The sequence below is a fragment of the Ambystoma mexicanum genome, chromosome 2p (genome assembly GCF_040938575.1).
Source record: "Ambystoma mexicanum isolate Mex_15411 chromosome 2p, UKY_AmexF1_1, whole genome shotgun sequence".
Classification (NCBI taxonomy): domain Eukaryota; kingdom Metazoa; phylum Chordata; class Amphibia; order Caudata; family Ambystomatidae; genus Ambystoma; species Ambystoma mexicanum.
The window spans coordinates 452,764,938-452,780,584 of NC_090923.1; the positions used below are offsets into that span (position 1 = coordinate 452,764,938).

General features: G+C 47.7%; 1 protein-coding gene across 7 annotated transcripts in view; it reads left to right on the forward strand.

The window, feature by feature from the left end:
- MITF (melanocyte inducing transcription factor) overlaps positions 1-15,647 on the forward strand; it is a 937,190-nt gene that overhangs the window by 879,021 nt on the left and 42,522 nt on the right. For 5 of the 7 annotated variants that reach the window (XM_069643815.1, XM_069643819.1, XM_069643820.1 and 2 more), the window contains exon 3: positions 14,468-14,695. In XM_069643815.1, coding sequence (XP_069499916.1) covers positions 14,468-14,695 — 228 coding nt within the window. Of the gene's footprint in view, positions 1-13,137; positions 13,275-14,467; positions 14,696-15,647 lie in introns of those variants that run through there. The other 2 variants (XM_069643821.1, XM_069643822.1) reach the window with 2 other exon arrangements.

Sequence of the window (15,647 nt, forward strand, 5' to 3'; positions counted from 1 at the left end):
AAAAGGACGGGTGACTGAGACCCATCTTGGATTAGACATACTTGAACAAGTTCCTCAGGAAGGACAAATTTAAGATGGTCACTCTTTCTCAGATCCTTCAGGCCATCCAACTTCAGGATTGGTTGGTGTCATTGGACCTTCAGGATGCTTATTTTCATGTGCCAATTCATCTGAAGCACAGGAAATACCCGAGGTTCGCCGTTGGCAGCTCGCATTATCAGTTTTGAGTCCTGCCATTCGGGTTGACCTCCGCCCTGAGGGTATTCACCAAACTGATGGTGGTAGTGGCAGCATATCTCAGGAGAGGGGGGGGTTCACGTCTACCCCTACATGGACGATTGGCTGATCAGGGCGCGTTCTCCCGAACAAGCCTTGGATCATCTCGACATTACCTGTCACTCCCTTCACAGACTGGGCTTCTCCTTCAATTTCAAGAAGTCACATATGACACCTTCCCAACAGCTCCAATACACCGGGGCTGTCTTAGATATGTCCTTGGAAGTGCTCGCCACCCAAGGTGAGGGCTCACAGCATTCTCCAGATGGTAACCAAATTTCAGACTGCCCAGAGTCTTCCGGCCTTCGAATTCTTGAGGTTGCTCAGCCTCATGGCATTCTACATTTTTCTGGTGCCAGAGGCCCATCGGAGAATGAGGTCCATGCAATGGGCACTCTGGACTCAAAGGTCCCAATTCTCAGGCAGGATGTCCGATCACCTTCAGGTTCCGGTCAGGGTATCACACGATCTTCTGTGGTGGGCCTGCGAGGAAAACATAATGAAGGGAGAACATTTTTGTTTGGCAACCATGGCCAGAGGTGACCGTAGTGACAGATGCTTCCCTCACAGGGTGGGGTGCTCGTGCTAATGATCTGTCCATCAGCGGTCGTTGGTCTCCATCGGAGTCCAAACTACACATCAGTCTTTTGGAGCTGAGAGCAATCAGGCTAGCATTGAAGGCTTTCCTGTCGTCTGTATGGAAGAAGAATGTCCTGATAATGACGGATAACACAGTGGCCATGCATTACCTCAACAAGAGAGGAGGTTTAGGGTCACTACCACTGTGAAGAGAGGCGATGCAGCTCTGGTTCAGGGCAATTCAAGAAGGGATCTCCGTAGCAGCAGCTAATCTGGCCGGAGAGGAGAACATGGCAGCGGGCGCTCTGAGCAGGCAGGGTGCAGTCTTCCACGAGTGGGAAATAGCTCAGGAAGTCCTTCAAGAGGTCTTCGCCCTTTGGGGAACCCCGCAGGTGAATCTGTTTGCGACCAGTGCCAACTGGAAGTGCAAGCGGTACTGCTCAAGGGAATTTCCTCCGAGAGGAGCTCTAGGAGACACCTTTGTGGTGGATTGGGTATTCCCGCTACTGTACACGTTTCCTCTAGTCCCTGTCATTCCTCAAGTTCTCAGGAGGTTAAGACGGTGCGGGTTCTGCATGATCCTAGTTGCTTCGGATTGGCCTAGAACATGGGTGCACAACATACGGCCCGCGGGCCAGTTGCGGCCCGCCATGCTCTTTTGTCCGGCCCGCGAGGCACAAAGACTTTCCTAATGGAGGGCGGCCCGCGGCCGCCCTCCATTAGGAAAGTCTTTGTTGTCTTCCGGGCCGGACAAAACACTGGCCGTCATTGGCTCAGCACACATGCACCACGTTGCTCCTACGAGCCACGTAGTGTGTGTGTGCTGACCCAATGGAGGGCCAGCACTACGGCTGGCGTGGTCCATAAGGCTTGATGCCGGAAGGCATTTCAGCCTTGGACCACGCCAGCCGTAGTACGATTCCAGCGTTCCTGCTTACCTGCCGCTTACCTGCCTTCCAGCACGTCTCCGGTAAGTGGTCTGTTTGCGTTTGTGTGTCGGGTCTGTTTTACTTTATGTTTGTGTGTGTATGTTGCGATGGGGGGGATGGGGGGTGTCGGATGTGTATGAATGTTGGAATTTGAATGCATTTTATGTGTATGTTGAGATGCGGGGGTGGGGGGGTGTCGGATGTGTATGAATGTTGGAATTTGAATGTATTTTGTGTGTGTGCTGAGATGCGGGGGTGGGTGTCGGATGTGTATGAATGTTGGAATTTGAATGCATTTTATGTGTATGTTGAGATGCGGGGGTGGGGGGTGTCGGATGTGTATGAATGTTGGAATTTGAATGCATTTTATGTGTATGTTGAGATGCGGGGGTGGGGGGGTGTCGGATGTGTATGAATGTTGGAATTTGAATGTATTTTGTGTGTGTGTTGAGATGCGGGGGTGGGTGTCGGATGTGTATGAATGTTGGAATTTGAATGCATTTTATGTGTATGTTGAGATGCGGGGGTGGGGGGGTGTCGGATGTGTATGAATGTTGGAATTTGAATGTATTTTGTGTGTGTGTTGAGATGCGGGGGTGGGTGTCGGATGTGTATGAATGTTGGAATTTGAATGCATTTTATGTGTATGTTGAGATGCGGGGGTGGGTGTCGGATGTGTATGAATGTTGGAATTTGAATGCATTTTATGTGTATGTTGAGATGCGGGGGTGGGGGGGTGTCGGATGTGTATGAATGTTGGAATTTTAATGCATTTTATGTGTATGTTGAGATGCGGGGGTGGGGGGGTGTCGGATGTGTATGAATGTTGGAATTTGAATGTATTTTGTGTGTGTGTTGAGATGCGGGGGTGGGTGTCGGATGTGTATGAATGTTGGAATTTGAATGCATTTTATGTGTATGTTGAGATGCGGGGGTGGGGGGGTGTCGGATGTGTATGAATGTTGGAATTTGAATGTATTTTGTGTGCGTGTTGAGATGCGGGGGTGGGTGTCGGATGTGTATGAATGTTGGAATTTGAATGTATTTTGTGTGTGTGTTGAGATGCGGGGGTGGGTGTCGGATGTGTATGAATGTTGGAATTTGAATGCATTTTATGTGTATGTTGAGATGCGGGGGTGGGGGGTGTGTCTGATGTGTGTGAATGTTTGTATTTGAATGTATTTTGTGTGTATGTTGAGATGCGGGGGTGGGGGTGGGTGTCGGATGTGTATGAATGTTTTGATTTGAATGTTTTTTGTGTGCTGAGTTGGGGGGGGTGGGGGTTCGGGTCTGTATGGGTGTATGTTTGTGTGTGTGCTGAGTTGGGGTTGGGGGGGTTCGGGTCTGTGTGTGTGCTGATTTGGGGGGTGGGGGTTCAGGTCTGTATGGGTGCATGTGTGTGTGCTGAGTTGGGGGGTGGGGGTTCGGGTCTGTATGGGTGCATGTGTGTGTGCTGAGTTGGGGGGTGGGGGTTCGGGTCTGTAAGGGTACATGTGTGTGCGCTGTGTTGGGGGGTGGGGGGTTCGGGTCTGTAAGGGTGCATGTGTGTGTGCTGAGTTGGGGGGTGGGGGGTTCAGGTCTGTATGGGTGCATGTGTGTGTGCTGAGTTGGGGGGTGGGGGGTTCGGGTCTGTATGGGTGCATGTGTGTGTGCTGAGTTGGGGGGTGGGGGTTCGGGTCTGTAAGGGTACATGTGTGTGCGCTGTGTTGGGGGTGGGGGGTTCGGGTCTGTAAGGGTGCATGTGTGTGTGCTGAGTTGGGGGGTGGGGGGTTCAGGTCTGTATGGGTGCATGTGTGTGTGCTGAGTTGGGGGGTGGGGGGTTCAGGTCTGTATGGGTGCATGTGTGTGTGCTGAGTTGGGGGGTGGGGGGTTCGGGTCTGTATGGGTGCATGTGTGTGTGCTGAGTTGGGGGGTGGGGGGTTCGGGTCTGTAAGGGTGCATGTGTGTGTGCTGAGTTGGGGGTTCGGGTCTGTATGGGTGCATGCTTGAGAATGTGTGTGCTGCGTTGGGGGCGGGGGGTTCGGGTCTGTATGGGTGCATGCTTGAGAATGTGTGTGCTGCGTTGGGGGCGGGGGGTTCGGGTCTGTATGGGTTCATGCTTGAGAATGTGTGTGCTGCGTTGGGGGCGGGGGTTCGGGTCTGTATGGGTGCATGCTTGAGAGTGTGTTTGGGGTATAGTGTTTGGTTGGGGGTGAGGGGCCATGGGGCATAGTGTTTGGTTGGGGGTGAGGGACAGGGGGCATAGTGTTTGGTTGGGGGTGGGGGCCATGGGGCATAGTGTTTGGTTGGGGTGGGGGCCATGGGGCATAGTGTTTGGTTGGGGGTGAGGGGCCCATGGGGCATAGTGTTTGGTTTGGGTGAGGGGGCCATGGGGCATAGTGTTTGGTTGGGGGTGAGGGATAGGGGGCATAGTGTTTGGTTGGGGGGTGAGGGACAGGGGGCATAGTGTTTGGTTGGGGGTGAGGGACGGGGGCATAGTGTTTGCTTGGTGGGTGAGGGACAGGGGGCATAGTGTTTGCTTGGTGGGTGAGGGACAGGGGGCATAGTGTTTGCTTGGTGAGTGAGGGACGGGGCATAGTGTTTGCTTGGTGGGTGAGGGACAGGGGGCATAGTGTTTGTTTGGTGGGTGAGGGACAGGGGGCATAGTGTTAAGTTGGGGGTGGGAGCCATGGGGCATAGTGTTTGGTTGGGGGTGAGGGGGCCATGGGGCATAGTGTTTGGTTGGGGTGGGGGCCATGGGGCATAGTGTTTGGTTGGGGGTGAGGGGCCCATGGGGCATAGTGTTTGGTTGGGGGTGGGGGCCATGGGGCATAGTGTTTGGTTGGGGTGGGGGCCATGGGGCATAGTGTTTGGTTGGGGGTGAGGGGCCCATGGGGCATAGTGTTTGGTTGGGGGTGAGGGGCCCATGGGGCATAGTGTTTGGTTGGGGGTTAGGGGGGTGAGGGGGCCATGGGGCATAGTGTTTGGTTGGGGGTGAGGGACAGGGGGCATAGTGTTTGCTTGGGGGGTGAGGGGCAGGGGGCATAGTGTTTGGTTGGGGGTGGGGGCCATGGGGCATAGTGTTTGGTTGGGGGTGAGGGGGCCCATGGGGCATAGTGTTTGGTTGGGGGTGAGGGGGCCCATGGGGCATAGTGTTTGGTTGGGGGTGAGGGGGCCCATGGGGCATAGTGTTTGGTTGGGGATGGGAGCCATGGGGCATAGTGTTTGGTTGGGGGTGAGGGGACCATGGGGCATAGTGTTTGGTTGGGGATGGGAGCCATGGAGCATAGTGTTGCACTCCAAGAGTGAACTCAATAATAAAGCTAAAACAGGCACAGTTAGGAGATGTACATCCTTTGCTTTTTTGAGGAAACCTGACTCAACGAAGGCCATACTCCTCTTGGGTAACCCAAACAGCAAACTATAGCAGTCCAAAATAACGGAATGTCCAATCAAGGGTCAATAAAATATATATAATTTAATTAAACAGACGATATACAATAACTAAATCGAAATAAATGATAGCAATGGAAAATGTGTAGTACAAAATGTGAGTTTGAAATGCAATAAAAATCGTTACCCCTCAAAAACATCTTTTTCCATGTGTTTAATACAAATTGGGGGTTGAAAAAGCCTCCTGACATGTCCCGCCTACCGCCCCGCCCACTTTTACTTTTCGGCCCACTATAGCCCTCATGTAAGGTACTTTCGGCCCTCTGTCAAAATCAGTTGTGCACCCCTGGCCTAGAAGATCATGGTACCCGGATCTTCTGAAAATGTCCATCTGTCCTCTGATGTGTCTTCTCCAAAGAGAGGATCTTCTCTCATGAGAGGGAAGTCTGGTTCTCCACACAGGTCAAGACTCTCAACCTTCACGCATGGTTTCAGAAAGGTTGAGATACATGGATTGGGCCCTCTTGGATGACGTAATGGAGGTGTTGCTTTCGGCCAGGCGGCTGACAACAAAGTCTCTGTACTGTTGCCTTTGGAATAAGTTCTGCGACTGGTGCAGAGAAAAGAATGTTAATCCTTTTCAGTTTTCAACTCTGGATGTTCTATCCTTTTTGCTTTCTTTAGCCCACAAGGGACTTCAGGTGGGGAACATTAAACGTTACCTAGCAGCGCTCTCAATCTTTCAGCGCTCATCCGAGGAATGCTCTTATTTTAAGATTCCTAGGATTACTCCGTTTCTAAAAGGGCTCACAAATGTGTTCCCGCCTTCACCATTTCAGGTTCCGGTTTGGGACCTTAACTTGGTTTTAAAGTTTCTGATGGGTGTTCCATTTGAACCATTGCACTCATGCCCATTGAGGCTGTTAACCTTTAAGACCATTATGTTGGTTGCTCTTACATCTGCTCGTAGAGTGAGCGAGTTGCAGGCACTTTCTTCCAAGCAATCCTTTACTATATTCCACAAGGACAGGGTTGTGTTGAGAGTCAAACCCTCCTTTCTACCTAAGGTAGTTTCGGACTTTCATTTGAGTCAGAAAATTGTGCCACCTGCCTTCTAACCTCCTCTGCATCCTAGTAAGGAAGAAGAAAGGCTTGATAGGTTGGACCCTAGGAGAACTTGGAGCTTTTATATTTCCAAATGTCCATGGCAAGAGTGGATGACCAGCTCTTTGTGGGGTATACCGGGCAAAAACCATGCCAGGCTGTGTCTAAACAGACCTTGTCTAGGTGGAACATCCTCATTAATTCGGAATGCTATACTTTGGCGGGCAAGTTCCCTCCTGAGGGCTTGTGTGCTCATTCAACTAGAGGCATGGCTATGTCGACAGCCCTGTAAAGGGGTGTCCATATAAAGAACATATGTGATGCTGCAACGTGGTCTTCGATACACACGTTTACCAAGCATTATTCCCTGGATACTTCCCATGCACAAGATGTGGCGCTTGATAAGGCAGTCCTTTGTTCTGCCCTTCAATTTCAAATCTTACTAAATTCTTCACCCTCCTCCAATTATGGATGCTGCTTTGGGAGTCTGTCAAAGCGAGGAATACATTGGAGGACACAATCCATTCGAGGAACAAGTTACTTAACCCCTGGTAACCTTCTTTCGACTGGATGTACCTCCAACATATTCCTCATCGCCCTCCCAATCTATCCCTCTGTAGAATTCCCCATGCTATTGCAGTGTTCGTATCAACAAGGCTGAGTACGGTCAGTCCTGATTTGTGGCCACATCTGCTACACGAGGAGGGGGAAAAAACAAGAACTGAGGCTACGGGCGCCATGCGTGCTACTTATAACATCCGATGACATCACCCTTGATGGAGGCCTTTGAGGGACATCGACCCGACGCCTTTGACGCAAGGGGCCCTCTGCTGAAAAATTTCCAAAGCAGCCGAGTTGTAGACACTGCATGTCAAAGATGAGGAATACACTGGAGGAACGTCCAGTCGAAAGAACGTTACCAGGGGTAAGTAACTTGTTCATTATATCAAAGCTCTGTCTACGGAGCAGTTTTGCTCACAATGCATGAGTGGCCATCAAATTAGTCTGATACTCGCTTTGACAGCCATATCTTCATTTTATTCTTTTTGTGCGTTTTTAATACGTCTGGTGACTGAAAGTTCATGACATCTGCAGACAACCTTCAAAATAACTTGTGAATTGTATCACTACACCTTGTTTATGTGAGTGAATTTGGTGTCCTCCTATGTGTTTTTGCATATTACAAACCTTTGATGTCCCCTTTTATGTTCATACTATCTTAAAATAAAGCTTCAATCTTCTGTTTTATCTGGCAATTCACAATTTCATGTTCTGCTAATGCAGTTATGGCTCCTTGCTATGCTGTGCATGCCAACAATGATGAACTTAATGGAGTCTCTTGCGCCAGAAAAAGCTGTAACTTGTAGAAAATACCTTCACGTTTTTGCAAACTCACAAATTGAAAGGGGCAGGTACACAAAACTACACGTGACTATGTACTTGTGTAAAACTGTGACATTGTGGAATATAACAAGGCATTTTGCACCACTCTGGTTAAAAAAAAGATTGGCGTTTAAACATTATCCATAGAGATCTGACGCTTTTGGGAATCAGCACACACATCAGCTGAATCTCTGTTTTTGAGGATATCGGAAAGAATCATTGGGTGTGACTTTCTTGCTGACTTCACCCTGGCAAAGACATCATATTTGACAGGAAGAAAATGCAATTTAGATGATGCCTCATTCCCAGGCAGACTAGTGTAGTGTAGCAATGTCATCTCCCTACACTCTAGAACGTTTGAAGAAAAAGGTAATTCCCAGGATAATTCTATAGAAACAAAAAAGATATAATATTTTTGTTGATGTAATGGGGGCCCATGTGAATACTCCAATGGATGTAAAACATTTGAATTGGGTTTTAAAAAAGTTGGAGTTAGGCTCGCTTGCGAAGCATTAATTGTTGATGAGAATAATCCCAGAAAGTCTCTAGTTGTTGTGAGGAAGGATCGCCAGAACACACTGAAAATGTCAAGGCTTTGAAGTAAATTGAACACAATCAGTTGGGATAATTTCTACAGGCACTATCTGGGAGTTACTGGATAAAGGATATTCCGACAAAGATGCATGGATGGGTTAACGCAATGTGTTACCAAGGCCTACTTATGGAATACCGATCTCCATTGGGGTTCCCGAACTATGACGATACCAGCTTGTAAGTTTGCAACTTTAGGTTTTATTGTAACTGTTATTGTTACTCACCCGCCACCCATTGCCTTCCTGGACCATGGTCTCCTCAGAACTTTAGCAGTGTTTTCGTTCATACTGCTACCTTTTATATAGCCCACAATAGACTATTGGCTCTTTCCCCTTCTCTTTGGTTATTCCCTTTTCCCGGGCAATTTACATATTTATGCCTCTCCAAGTTTTGAGGCCCAAATTCACTCTTTTTTTGTTTGGCAAGGGCTTCATTTTGTACATTACTCCAGTGCAGGCCTTTTACTGAGGGGCATGTGCCTTTAGTTATGGCATTCATGGCTATTTCATCCCACATGAGGCAACAGTTGTAGGTATATGTTCTTACCAAACACATGGTGTTACAGCCCTTAGGAAGACCATATATACGACGAAACGCTTGTTGGCTGTCCATTAAACACTATTCTATCTAAGTGTTGATCATTTTATTATTAATCCAGTTGGTTTATTGGTTTGACGTTCAATAAGTGTGGCAAGGTTTGGCGCAGGTGGTCAGTTTTGTTGAATTGATCTTCTCTCTTATGACCTTTGGCTTTTTGTTGCACTTAGATTCTGGCCCATGTTTGCCTGCCTACGTTATTAAACAAGTTGTTTATAAATAAGTATTTTAAGTTAAATATTGTTGTTAGTTAGCTCAACTTGGTATTAGTCCTCCCTAAAATAACTGTATGTTTTCCAATCAATTTACGTAACATCTATCTATATATACAAAACACTTGGGTAAGTTTCCTTACTCTGTTGATGCAATTTATCAGTGATAAGTTGCCCACTGCGGTCCACATTGCAAAGTGCACCTCCGTCTTCCTCTTCAACAACAGCTGTCATTTTAACAAACAGAATGAGCATGGTTCTACGTGGTCATCTTGACCTAATAACATTCCAAATAATGTTAAGTTACTTATTTCCACCCCCACTGCTCTTCACACAGGGAACAGTGTGTCCAGTGTCAATGAGCAGTTAAGTTCCGGCTCAACGTTTGTCTCTAAAGAGCGAAACGCTGTAGGACGAATGCCTCCTCACAAGCTAAAACTGAAAGTAGGTGCTACGGTTATGTAACGATGCAATCTTATGCCATCACAGGGACTTTGCAATGGAACAAGGTTGACAATTACATGTCTACAAAGACATATCATAGAGGCCTCTGTGATCGATGGAACTTATAAACTGCACATACCTCTCATTCCATCTGATACAAATATGCCTTTCAAATTCAAAAGACAGTTCTACGTTTAGCCTTTTCAATGATCATTAATAAGTCACAGGGACCTACGCCCCCTTCCTGGAAGCGATTTTGGTAATTCCGATATTTAAGAAGGGGGACAGAAGTGACCCTATGAATTACCAACCTATATTGACCATTAAGATATGCTAGAACTGCCTAGGTTATGCCGGGAACGGCTTGTTACTTAGATTGCCTTTGACAAATCTTAATTATGTTCCTTCTGGAAGTACTGTGTGGAAAAAATTGGCAAACAAGCACCAAAAAATTCTAAGGCGCACTCTTTACATCATAATGTAACCTATAGTTGTTCTTTAAACCTTTTAGACTTATAATAGTGATTATGTAAATTCACAACTCCATTACACAGTGCCAGGCACGTTTTTCGGGAAATGTAATGTACTAGCATATACAAATTAAACTGTCCTTTGCCAACATATGAACACTTGGAAAAGTGCAAGTTCCATGTGCTTGAAAACATTCTTAAGGTACGCGAGTTAAGGGGTGAGAGGCCTGGAAAATAAAGTTAAGTGCCCTATCAAGGCTGTACAGTTTGGGCCTAACTCCCACCATCATGGGCCGGTCATCCCAATTCTAGATGAGTTCTTGTTTTATATGTGGGAAGGACAGAAATCCGTCATTTAAGTGTGATCCAGGGTGCTAATAGGCTCTCTTCTTCTTGTGTGACGTGTGTTGTGTCACACCATCAGTCTTCTGGGCACCAGAGCAGCCACTGGGATGTAGGTGTCCCAGGCAATCCCATGACCTCTTAGAATCAAACAAGAACACTGCCTTTCCAATAAGATCCTTTCCACTAATATTGACTTTAAAAAGATTGACCTAAAAACAAATAGAGCAAAGGCTAGGAGGTAAAAGGTTAAACAGAAGATATAAACTTTAAGAACGGATGGTAAATAAGAGCGGGGGTGGGTCGGGGGTTTCATTGGCAGAAGATCCTCATATTGAAATAGTAAAAAACCGACAATTTAAAGAAATGGCTTATTCTGTCGACAAGGCATTTTCACATATGCCCACTTTCCATTACGTGACATGGGAAGGGGGCGCAGCAGTGAGGAGGCAGGGCGTTCATTGGACACTAGAAATGTCCTAGCTCAAATGTTATCAAGCAGCAGTGTGTCATGTAAACGCTCATTGTTGCGCTGCTGGATAATTGGGTTAGTTGCGGGTATACTAAGCTACGATTTGAAGTCTGGTTTACAACCCTTCCATGAATGGTACGTTCTTGCCATACGGCATTCTTTGGGGAAGGTTGAATTAGTGCAAGATAACATTTAACTCCGCTGCACACTTGGAAAAGGCCCAGCAGTATTTACTAATGGATCAATTAGACAGGGCATGCTTTAACAAAGCACCCCACTGTCATCGGCAGGGAGGCTTTAGTGAGTTAAAAACATCTCATTTGAAATGGGCGTTAAAGCGTAAACTGTGGCTAACCCTTTACCGACAGTGTGGCGTGAAGAGATGTTACTGTATCTTGTCACTTGTAGTTTGTGAATAGCGTTTCAGCCCGTGAAGGTTACGCAGGCAAGGCTGCCGTGTTCACTTTGGTAACCCTGGTCTTACGTTCGAGGGGTCTCTCCATATCACTTGCTGGCCGGCATGGCTCATACATACATGCCAGTTCTTGTAGGTGTGCCGTGTCATGCGGCTGTCGATCACACGACATGTCCAACTCACTCAAACCTACTTTTATGTTCGACGGTAGTCGCCACTTATTTTACCTCAGGTCACTAAAAGTGAACTGCCTTGTGTGGTGTTGCGGGAGAGAGGGTGTTTTGTGTGCTCTCGTCTACCTAAAGGTAATGCAAAGCTATTGTGTAGTGCAAAGTACCAAGGAACCCAGATTCACAAATGAGTGTTCGTCTGTGGTGCATCCCTTTCCATTGTGGTGAAAGGTGGGCTGTGTGTAAGATGCCGTTGCGTTGATGATCCATCATGCAAACACTCTGGAGGTGTGGGCTAGTATGGCAGAAGCAGCACATGTCACACGCTGTGTGTTGTAGAGTAGATGTGGCCACCCCTCCTAATGTCTGTGCTCTGTAACTTTAGGCTGTGTGCCCCGTTAATGGCTGCCCATCTCTGTGCATGAGCTTCTGCATCTTCGACATTGAGGTTAGATCAGTGACTGGATGAAGCCAGGCTTCCCGAGCACAGACGAGCCAGTTCCACCAAGTCCATCATTATGGTATTTATTGACCGTGAACCTAACTTTGAGAAGCAACAGAGGGCTCTACAGAGGTATACAACAGTACTGATGCATAACGGAGTACTTTTCAGAGGTAACAGAAAGGATATACAGCGGGGTGGGGGGGGTTGAGGCAGAGGAGGGGTACAGCTGAACCGGGGGCTGGGAGAAGAGGAGCAACTAGCTATTCAGATGGCGGGAAGGGCGACATGATGGCCTAGGTGTTGAGGAGAGACTCCTTGAAGAGTTGGGTCTTGAGTTATTTTCTGAATTGTGGGAGCGTGGGGGGGGGTGTCTGATGCTGTCAGGGAGGTGGTCCCATAGTCTTGGATGGGCAGAGGAAACTTGTTTCCTGGTCCTTTACTTTTTGCAGCGGCAGATTTCTAGTCTGTATGTGTTCTGGCTTCTGGTGGCGCGAAGGCGACTACCCTTAAAAGCCTATCTAAAAGTGTCCACATACTTGCAACCCTGTTATGCTGTGGACTACAAGTCCAATCATCCACAGCCAGCATGGTCTACGGCAAGGGATAATGGGATTTGTAGTCCAAAAGATCTGGAGAGCCATAGGTTGCAGACCCCTGCTGTAAACCGTTGTTCAACAGCACTCTACTGCTTCAGTGACAAATTGACCCCATAATCCAATTCTTCACATTCCTGAAATTCTAGTTTTTATTTTTTATTTTAATGATGCTATGTATCAATAGAGAAGTGAATGCATTATTTTCCTATCATTTTTACTTTATTATCGTGGTCAAAGTATGAACCTGCTTACCCCGAATTGCCCTGCGTGATCTCTACCCATAACGACACAATAGTGCACGGAGACAGTGCTCGTGTAATGTGTGCACGTATTGAGCATTATAAGCAAGACGTGCCATGTTTCACGTGTACAAAAGTAGCAACTTCAGTGCAAGGCCTGTTTTTTAAAGGGGCGTGCAGGGCGCGGAGCCTTACAGTGAAAGAGGCATGGCATTGTCCAGCGGTCTGACTGGAACTAAAGATGAGCGGCCCTTTCGCCTCCAGCGAACTGTCAATGGGACTTTGATGGCCCATCACTAAAAGGGTCCTTTTATGTTTATCAAAAATGTTGACGTCAAAGCAGGGAGAAAAAAAACACAGTATCAAAACGTGGAGCCAAGTTTGCATGCTTTCCTGGAGGCTGTTTGTGTGATGCGTTTCATTACACGCGCGTAACTAATTAGCCTAGGTTATTATAAGCCTTGCCGACAAAGTTTCCTTTGCAGTGTTAAGACAACTTGATGGTCACCCGGGCGGATCTTGAGAACGGCACAGCTTAGAAGGGTCGCTCCTCTCCAGTGCGGCTTGGAGAACGGAAGTGCCGGGTCCTGTCCCCAAGAGCCATGCTGGAGATGCTGGACTATAATCACTACCAGGTAGGCTGTTCTTCGGCTGTGGCGCCGGCACTGCTCCGAAAGTGGACTTCACTCCTTGCAGAGAGAAGCCACGAAGGGCCTCCGCAACAGAGGCGGCGGCGAACAGCTCTCTGGCTTCACTGAGCCAACTATTAGCAATGCCTAGGAACCTGCACGCACCGTGGTTTTCCCGTGGCATGCACACGCGACCGGTGCGACCTTCTGCCCCTCTCCCGGGCAGTTGTAGCAGGGTGCAGGAACAATGTCCTGTCCGCGGTCTCCGAATCGAGCAATTCCTTGCGGTGTTTGCCTGCAGTGGGGCTTGCTGCTTCATTAAGCATTGGCTTGACAATAGTCGCGCGAGTTAAAGGACTTTTCAATGGAATTGTCTGATCAAGTGTTCTCGGAAAGATAGCTCAGAGGGTTTAGCGCTCGCCTTAGACTCTTTGCTCGGGAAACCTAGCTGCACAACCTTCCGAGGTCGATGCAGTTCATACCACTTAATTGATTAATAAGACACATTGCGAGGAGGAAGGGGCACAATATTAAGCAGCACACGACAAAGCGACCGACGCTAATGTGTTTCATTCTGTTGCAGTAAATGGACTCTTCCGCTAAATCTTGCATTTATACAGAGATTTCCCTATCCATTTTTGCATCTTGAATGTGCTTGTATTTTCATGTACTAATCCTTACAATGTTTGCTTTTTGTTTTGCATGCCGTTCCAATGTAATGCTAAAATACAGTAAGATGGTGGCGTTTTAGTTATTGTAAAACAATTGCCCAAAGCTGTGGATTCAAGGTGCTGACGCTGTGTCCGTATTTGAGCGACAACCACTAATTCGCTTTGAGTAAATGAATGCAGGCAATGTATTTTATAAGTTTTATATACGTGTACCTTCTACAGTAGCAATGGGTTAACACGTAATTTGCTGTGCGCTTGTAACTTGTATAAGAAGTTATCATGGAACTTCGATGTAGACGTTCATAGCCGTGCATAATCGCAACAACACAGCCGGGGTGAGCCTGCGTTAACACACCTCGATATACTGACTGTCCGTGCCCCCGGATCTTTCTTTAGGACTGGGGGAGTAAATTGGACCCACCGGTGGAGTGTCAGACTTCTGACAGGAGCCTGGCTGTGTGTGTGTGTGTGTGTGTGTACCTCTGTGAAGCTCTGCTGATTAGAGCCTTTTCCCTCTTGTGTCGCCAGGTGCAGACTCACCTCGAGAACCCAACCAAGTACCACATCCAGCAGGCCCAGCGGCAGCAGGTGAAGCAGTACCTCTCCACCACGCTAGGGAGCAAGCACGCCAACCAGGTACTGAGCCTGCCATGTCCCAACCAGCCCGGCGATCACATGATGCAACCGGGGCTAGGAAGCAGCGCCCCCAACAGCCCCATGGCCCTCCTGACCCTCAGCTCCCACTGTGAAAAAGAGGTAAGCTTAGCACGCGCCCCGCGCCCTGCACTGGCTTAGTCATTGCACCTGGCAGGAACCGTTCCATTTACTCGTGTTGTGATCAAAAGCTCCAGATTGGCTGTTAACTGAAGAAAGGCCTAACATCTCTCTGCTTTAGTATGAAGCCCGTGGGGTGATAGTTTGTGTTCCTTTAGGTCTCCTGTAGAGTGCTACAGGTCGGCTTGTGGCCAAAGTCAAGCCGAAAGGTTGGGTCACATCAGGGGAGTACCCGGCATTGCAAGAGTGTGGGGGTGGGGGGGCACGAAAAAAGTCCTGCTACTTTTCCCCCAAATGCAGTGTGCACGATTCCATACGTCTCATTTGCACCCCCAAACGCCCCTCTCCACCCATCATCTTTTTTGGTAACATTAGTGGCTGATGGCATTTTAACACATACTTGCCTTGCCCTTTTGGCCTCCCCGCACTTGGCACCTGCCCCTGCATTGCCTTCTCCATGGGCTCTGTCAACCTGGCACTCCCCACCCCCACCTCCCCAGCACTTCTGTTTACTGCACATACACTATCTCAATGTCACAAGGCCTAATAGGACCATTTTGTTTGTCATCCTTGTCCCTCCTCTCCCCGTCTTGTTGCACCTTGAAACAAATTGTGTATAGGCGCTTTATAAATAAATAAATAAATAGGCATAACAAAAAAAGAAAACTGCAGGTCTATTACAGATGTATAGACTCGTCGATTACAGTTTCGTCCAGGCTTTGTGGGACAAAATACATGCAACCTACTAATATGCATATGCTTTACGCAACATGCATTATTATTTGTATTTTTAAAGCGCTGACACAGCCCGCGGGCATTGAGGCGCTGTTACGGGAATTGTTTTGTTTTTGATTTTCAGTTGCTAATAGTTTTCTTTTTTTTGTTGTCTTAGTTGCATATGCTTCCAAGGCGAGCACGTTGCTGCTGAGCTACC